Raw genomic sequence first — 8,693 nt, forward strand, 5'->3', positions numbered from 1 at the left:
TATGAGCGGGAATCCTTAAAGAGTGGGCATTGAAGTGAGAGAGCGTACATGTGCGAGAGATTATTTCCTTTAATATTTATTAATAACTTCTCCATATTTTAATATTAGGAAAAAATTGCTTGTAACTTTCAGCTAAAGTTAAACATTCCTAAAACTGAGACTAACTACCTCTTTGAACAATATGGCAATATCAGTGCCAAAGGCAGTTCTTTGGGACAATAAATTCTTACTCAATATGCAGGTCACATGTTTGCCTCTCATTTAATTCCTCCCTCTTTCTCACCAAGAATTTAAAAATCCTGTGCTCTAAACTTCCTATGGGAAATAACTGATATAATTTTGAAGTGCATACATTTTTGGACATTTTCTGCCTTCGTTGTGAATCTCAGTTTGTATCACATGTTTACTATTTAGCATTTGACCATCTGTGGAGAATTTACCACCATCCTTGCCTTTCCAAGATTTGCAGCACATATGTGGCTAATAAATATAAAGTTAAATGATATAAACAACTACATTGGCTTTACTTCGGCTATACCAGTGTTGGACCTTAACAAGAGGGCATTAGGAAAATTTATTTTTGGTGTGAAGGAGGTTCTTGCCTAGCAGAAATGGATAAGGCCAGAAAAGACGGCTGGAGATGGGGAAGCAATTAGAGTGGAAATCTTCAGCCAAATATTCTAAATAGTAAAGACATGAGAAAAGTAAGAACTATAGAAAATAAGGCTGGTCAAATTATCCTAAATTATGTTTAATAGGGAAAGGAACACAGAGAAACACAAGGAAGACAGAGAAGTACAAGAGAGACAAAAGCAGATTGAATGACAAAAGATGTGAATGAGGGACACTTAGGAGGATACCTTATTAGAGGGGTCAAGTATTTAAGCCCACCCATTTCTTGAATTTCATGATATAGAGCTAGTATATGTCATTTCAATTCTTTCTGAAGTGCCTGAAGCTAAAGGTTGGGATGTGTTTGTGTTCTTTATCTTGCTAAAATTCATTAAAGATATTTAACTATGTATTCCAAGTACCATATTACTTGACTATACAGAGAATATATAGTCATAACATATAAATCACTTTGAAATTTGTGTCAATTGGTAGAAAACAGTACTGTTTTCACCCACTATTAATGTCTTCGAGAGTAGTTTCCACATTACCTACCTCAGGTGGCTAGCCTTGAATCTTTGATCTAAAACTAGAAGAAAAAAATGCGTTTCAATAAGAAGTGATAACACTTTTTTAAGGGTTCTACAAAAAAGCATGATAAAATTAATAGTTTATTTAAAAGATATTCTATGGAAAAAATGGCAAATATATAAAGACATGGTATCATTTGCAATATCCCTGATGCAAACAGAATTCCAAACTCTAATTGCAGCAAACGTTTACCAAAATTTTAAGAGTTGTTTCAACCTTGGATTAGAAATATCATAAATAGTTTAGTTCTTACCTCAATAACTATAATTAGAAATATATTTTAAAATGTATTTGTGAATATATATCCAGAATATATATTGAATTATCACAGAGATAACTTCAGGAAAAAATATTTAGTAAAGAGTTTTTCATTTAATTATGAATGCTTTAGGAGCTACATGTAAAAGTTTCCTAAACTCAATTTACCTTACTGTTGAAGATTTCTTCACCAGTTTATTAATTATCCTAAACAATCTATGCCATTTGTGGGGAGGGAGCTCCGCGGCCAGCGAGGGTACTAGAATGGGGTCAAGGAATTGAAAGAAGAGACAAACAGCAGCAAGGAAGATGAGACATATTCTTTTATTGTCCGGGGGGATGCCACTGCAGCGAGAATATGGTGAGCGCTTATATGTGGCTCAGAACAATAGTGGCAACATGCCAAGCAAAAGTGTGATGGCATGGATTTTATGTAGGAGATAACACCATGGTTACATAAGTGTGCTGACTCATGCCTTACCGGAAGGCCAACTTGCCGGAAGGCCAGGCCGGAAAATACTCTGGGAGTCATCTTGGTTTAGCCCAAGAAACTTATTGCCTATACAAACGGATTTTCCCTTACACCATTCCATCATTCTGCTAGCAGAGAATATCATTAATGATGGGTAAAAGTTGAGAAACCAAAACTTTTATCAGTTAGAAAAACATTTTTTCAAAAGGGAAAAGCCCCAACTTCTGGGATATTTAGTCTCTTGACTCTTGTTTTTTTACGTCACAATTGAAAATAGTTTTAAGTCAGTATTGATCATGCATTTGGCCTCGTAGAACAGTAAGAAAACCTTGACAAAGTGATTCTGCTTTGACCTTGAGGTGGCATGCAGAAAAAGAAGTGGAATGTGGATATACCATCTTCCAGACTGGATCTGCCAGTGACTGCGATTGCCCTAAACAGATCTTTTAATATTTTTGAATCTCAATTCTCACATCTGTTAATGAGCGTGTTTGCCAGATGGCTTCTAAGAACTCTTCCAATATCAACATTCTGTGTTGCTACAGTTGGTCTTAATCTCAAAGGATGGACACATAGACACACATGGGCTTTATTTTTAGGATTACTTTATTGAAGGAGAGAGCAGCATATTGTATTATTAGCTTCTTTCTTAATTTCTAAAAGCTGACATTTCAAATATCATCATTGTGGTTTTTTTACTACAACAGTGAAATTTTACATGTTAGGGTTCTGATTTGGTTATTAAGAAAACTTTTATGAGGTTCTTAGTCAGCCGTGTTTGTTGGTGTTATACATATGCAAACCTCTTAATGTAAAGCAAGTCATGTTTTATGAGCGGGAATCCTTAAAGAGTGGGCATTGAAATGACTGTGCATTGTCCATGTGTAAGAACATATATACTAGTTTATCTAATTTCAGTTGTTGTTCATAATAAACAACAAAAAGTTTAGTATAATCCACACTTTTGTTGGTGATATAAGTGAGTGCAGAAGTAGTAAGGAAGTAATTTTCATTTAACGAAGCATAGTCATAAACTTGGTATTCAAAAATTAGGACATTTTTCCTCTAAATAATTTTTATTTTGAGCCTGAAGGAAAAAATAAACCTTAGCCATTTGAAGGTTCTCTAATTTATGGGGCTTTCCATATTGCTAAGGCACAATAACCTCTAATCTTCCATTTTATCCGACATTTGCTGAGACTCATTCTCCTTTCTAATCCTTAGCTTGTGCAAGTTGCTGCTGAATCAACATTTATTCCTATCCATTCCCATCAAAAGAGACCTATCTCAGCTATGTCAAGGCCCCTTTTGGCAGATAGGAGTCATGTTCCTGTATCACATGCAGGCACAGGAAATTCTGTGGACTCCTGTGGGTCCATCTGAGGAAACACAGAGCCCAGCCAATCTACCCTGACATCTCCTTATTTCCCTACATTCTAGGTTTCCCCAAGTCTATATAAGGTCTCTGCCACTGTCGTTTATCCTATTGAGTTTGGTTCGGAGGAAATGAAGCCTGGGAGAGTGCATATGCCAGATCCTTCCTGATCTTCATAGGGCCTAGACTTTTTGTCATTAAAAGCCACTGAGTGCTTCTACTGTACATCACTTCAATGAGGAGAAAAGTATAGAATCAAAGCTAACTGCAGAGTTGGACAAAATAGAAAATACCAGAGATAGAAAAAGGAAAAGAAAAAACATACAGGTTGATATTTCAAAAGTATTATCCCACCACACAATGAGTAACTCTCTATAAATGGAATCCATTTCCATGGCAGTGGTGAATTCCCTTGTTAAGGAAGCAGAGGCTGAAACTAGTCAGTGAACACTTAAGGAGGATTTCTGCATTGCCTGAGTAGTTAGTCATGATAAACTTTTAGGTCCCTTCTGGCTTTCAAATAATAAAAATATTATTTGAAAGATCTTTTTCTTTCCTGGAATGTCCTGACAGTTCTCTGGCCTCTTGTGATGAGCTAATTGTCTCTCTCCCCACTTCTCCCCGAATTTGTATGTTGAATAGTACCTTACTTAGAATGTAATTGCACTTGGAGATAGGGTCTGATATAACTAGTGTCCTTATAAGAAAGGAAAATTGGGGCACACAGAGGCACCAGGGATGCGTGTGAGCACAGAGGAAGGGCTATGTGAGGACAGAGCGAGAAGGCAGCTGCCTGCAAGCCAAAGAGAGAGGCCTCAGAAGGAACCATACATGCTGACACCTTGATCTTGGACTTTTAGCCTCTAGAACTGTGAGAAAATAAATTTATATTGTTTAAAATACATCCATGGTGGCATTTTGTTTTGGCAGCACTAGCAAACTAAGGACACCTCTGCAGGGTGGTCACATAAAATTTCTCAGTTTGAGGCCTTGTATACCATACCCCTCCCCCTCCCAGGAAAGGGTCTTGTCAGAGTAGATGTTCAATGCTACTTTTGAGTATGTTTTACAATTAGTGGAAATAACCATTTTCAATATATGCTTGGGATTTTACTGCTTCTATAAAACTTATTTCTACCTTTTATAGTTCGTTAGAAAATAGAACTCTACCAAGACCCTAGGTTAAGTGAATCTGACATTATAACAAATAAAATATTGATTGAAATGTCCTACTAATTAAGACTGAATATACCAGAACACTTTGTCTGAAGTAAATCTATAATAATAACATTTTGAAAAAGTTTAACTGTTTCAAAATTGCTTGCTATAGATTTTTTTCTAAGGAAGTACAATATGAAGACTTAGAAAGTATTATCTATAGTGATTGTTTACATGCATAGTAGGAACCTGGTTAGTTAACACCAAGAGAAACATGGAATATATTCAAACAGCTCACTCTTCTAACACCTTATCCCAAGAGATTGGTACTCTGGGTTAGTTTCTTTTCCATTAAATGGAATTTTTCTCTTATAATCTCCAATCCAAGGATGTAATATTGAGGACACTTGGCCTATCTTCTGAGGAAAAAGAGTAAGACTAATTGCATTAAAGTAGAGAGTTTAAGAGGGAAAGGAAATTTTTTTTTCAATGGAAAGAAGCAGAAAAAGAAAAAGGAAAGGAATAAGGATGGAGGGAGAAAGAGTAAAAGAGAAAGCAAGAGGACAACTAGTTTATTCAGGTAAAGACTGAAGACCTTAGATTGTGCTTTTTAGGCCACTCTCCCTGTTTTAATGAGTGGGGGGAGGGGCTGAAGCACCCGATCCATGGGCACACCCGAGTATGAAGCATTAGTTTGCCATGGAACCAGGGGCTAGACTATTCCTCGCTGAATGCCACATCTTATCCAATATGGCGCTTCACATGTGAGGGTGATGGGCACACTCCCAGATCCCTGTTCCTCGGCATCCCACCATACTCTCCCAATGGATATGTTGGTGTGGGATTCCTTGTCCCCTGAGTCTAGTTCTCAGATTTCTTCTCTTCATCCCCCTGTACCCCTCAAGTCAAGGGGGCCCTGAGACTGGCTTGCTTATCTCAGCCACCAGCATGCGATGCTGTGAAATGTTGGCAGGCAGGGAGTTTCCAAACTGTGCACCCCTGTTCTACCCCAAGTCCTCAAGAGAAGAGGTATGGGCCTAACCTTCTGTGGAGACTTCAACCGGGAGTGTGTGCCTGCTGGTGATCTCGTGGCATTCTCCTGGGGGGAGCCCCTCATGTACTGCCCAAACTCAGGGGACACAATAGTTCACCCCACTAATCCTTATTTGCTGCTGTGCCTGGGCTTGTGGAGGGTGGAAAAGCTTAGAAGATAGTTTACCAGGGAGAGGGAGAGAATGGGGAGAGATAGGTAAAAGATCAAAGGGTACAAAGTTGCAATTATGTAGGATGAATAAGTATAGAGATCTAATGTACATCATGAAAACTATAGTTAATAATACTGTATTTTATACTGGAAATTTGCAAAGAGAATAGATTTTAGGTGCTCTTAAGACAGCAGACATACACACAGGAGAGTAATTATGTGAGATGATGGATATGTTAATTTGGCTATAGTAACCATTTTATTACATATATCAAAACATTATGTTGTATACCTTAAATATATATAATAAAATATTTTTTAAAATCCACCTCTCACCCCCACAAATCAACAGCAAAAACAGTATGAGTTCATACTCGCTGACATCCTCCTTACCATTTGAACATTCAACCCCAAATACAATTCTTATTTTGAATGTAAAGTAACATATTCTAGGACTTTTTACATGTAGTATATCTATTTCATCATAGTTCATCAATGTGGTTTTGTAGGTCATTTCATAGACTGTCAAACTTAAATTTATCAGCTTTCTGAATGATCTCCAGGAGACAGTGTTCATGGTTTCCATGCCAGAAGTTACTCAGTCTAGTGTGTTATACTCAAATATTGTTTAACTTGCTCCTGACATGATGATTACCTTCAGCCTAGCCTGACAACCTAGGTGACTCAATCTTCACTTACTGCTGCTTCTCCAGCATTGCTGAGGAAAATAGTTTCCATTGTAGGACACTAAGGTATGGGTCTTAGTTTAACAGGGATTTAGAATAGAGGTAGCTTGGAATATTATTCCACTCTGACACAAAATTCAAGCCTATAATCTTAGCTTGATCCCTCCTGTGTTGTTCAAAGTGCTTTAGAAGAGTGGCTGTTGCTTTCAAATGAGTTTTGGAATATGTTTTTATCATGACCCTGTTAGATTTCCCTTTAGGCCACAATAGAGAAACATCTATATGATTTGCACCTGAGATTCATATCTGCTGATTAAAAGAAATAGCCATCTACTAAAGCTTTTACTTTTCTGTTATAATCAGTATATACCGCCTGCTTTATAGTATATTCTCCAGTAATTTAAAATATTTTTTCTTTGATTTTTTTTTTTAAGCTTAAGAGAAATATTTGGAATCAGTCCAATTTTCTTTGCCTTCAAATCCTTCTGAATACACTCTTCTTCTGGCTTGATTAATTCCTACTTTTTTCTTTTTTTTCATCTTCCATTTTCATTAAAAGGCCATGTAGCATGGTGTTAAGAGGCCCTGGAGTCAGGCTGCTGGTATTCAAATGGTTGCTTTGCCAGCTACTAACTGTGTAACTCTCACCATGATACTGACTGGCTTTGGCTTTAGTTCTTTGTTCTGTAAAATGAACACAAATGAAAATGCCTACCCCAAATGTTGTTGGAAAGCCCTTTGACTAGGGCCTGGTTGAGAGTAAACATGAATAAATAATGTTGGGGAAGAGAATAACTCAATTTTATTTATTAGCAGACAATCTTAGAACTATCAGCAAGAAATATAGATTTTAGAGTATAATGTGTGTAATTTTTGTATATGTCTGTGTCTGTCTATATACATAAAAAAATACAAAGTATAAAATGTATATTTTTCCACTACTCAGGCCAGTCAATTTTTATTTAATTTGAGAACAAATGAAATTTTAAAAAATGATCCAACAGAATAATAATACTTTTATTAGTGTCCTCATCTGTTGATACTCTCAGATATCAGTACATTGCTTGAAGCATAAATCTTGATGAATTTCTTGGCTGTTTTTCTTCATCTCTAGTGCTTTTTCTTTTTAGCTAACATAATCAGGAATTTAATGTAATGGCCCTGTATCTAAGTTTCTGTCTCCCACATTTTGTCTCTCAGTAATATCGGCTTTAGGGCCTGATATCAATACACATCTATTTGTTAGTTCAGGATTTCATTTTGTCATAAGATTTTACATCTTAGGTGAACTATTTTTTGCTGTTTCTGGACAATTTCTTCTATTACTTCAGTATAATATTATCTTCTGAGTGTGATACACTTGTGCTACTGATGAGAATTGAGATTCTTAAGCAAGAATCTGCCCACTCTACCACCATATGAAATGCTACTTAACATTTTTTGTAATCAGTGTCACAGGTATTTCAGATTTTACTTTTGATATCACCTGCAGGTATTTTAGGTAAGTAATAGATTGAAGGGATAAGAACAAATACATTGTAAGGTTGAATTAAATTCCTGGCTAAATTTTCCAAGAATGTAAAGTCTCATCAGAAGTGGAACAGCCATGTGAACAGGAGCAGATGCATCATTTCTCAGAATAACTGCTTGTGGCACTTGCTGAGAAAATACTTCACCAGATAAGGAAAGCTCAATACTTGCTAGGTCACTTCTCTTTTTTGCAGGGGACTTACATCTGGAAGATTTTACATTAAGAACATGTGTGTATCTGTTTAAGGGACTGTTTATATATATTGAGTTCTGGTTCTTAAACTATCATTAAGACCTCATTATGGATGGGTAAAAAGCAGCTGAGCTGGTTTCCATATATCTCCGAAAGAAAATATTTCTGTCTGCAGATTTTTCAAATTCAGAAGATCCTTATCCTTAGAATGGCAGTCAAAATAGACACTTGAAACCCAACAATGCCTTATATTCTAAAAAATAAATGGTTTAGGGAGGTAAAAACATTGTTTTGAATGAACAATTGGCCTAAGTCAATGTACGAATGCTTACAATATGATTGGAACCAAAGATGATATGTTAGCAGAGTTGATACATTACACTTCCCTTGTGCAATTTGAATTTATTGTTCACAATATTCATTCACAAATCCTCGAAAGTTGCTTCAAAGAGATAGTCTCAGGACAATGTCTTTTCATATACTGGGAAAAAAACTTTTTTAAAAAAGTTTAATGTGTTTTAATTTATACCCATATTAAAATTCATAGAGGCTAGGCATGATGGCTCACACCTGTAATCCCAGCACTTTGGAAGGCCACAGTGGGAGGATTGCTT

At 36.3% G+C, this 8,693-nt stretch overlaps 1 protein-coding gene across 1 annotated transcript in view; it reads left to right on the top strand.

Annotated features, from left to right (window-relative positions):
* CTNNA3 (catenin (cadherin-associated protein), alpha 3) overlaps nt 1-8,693 on the top strand; it is a 2,098,639-nt gene that overhangs the window by 1,229,623 nt on the left and 860,323 nt on the right. The window contains exon 10 of the mRNA XM_012658580.1: nt 7,032-7,078. Within this exon, the coding sequence (XP_012514034.1) occupies nt 7,032-7,078 (47 nt within the window). The remainder of the gene's footprint in view (nt 1-7,031; nt 7,079-8,693) is intronic.

This window comes from Propithecus coquereli, unplaced genomic scaffold (assembly GCF_000956105.1).
Source record: "Propithecus coquereli isolate 6110/MARCELLA unplaced genomic scaffold, Pcoq_1.0 Scaffold117, whole genome shotgun sequence".
Taxonomy (NCBI): Eukaryota; Metazoa; Chordata; class Mammalia; order Primates; family Indriidae; genus Propithecus; species Propithecus coquereli.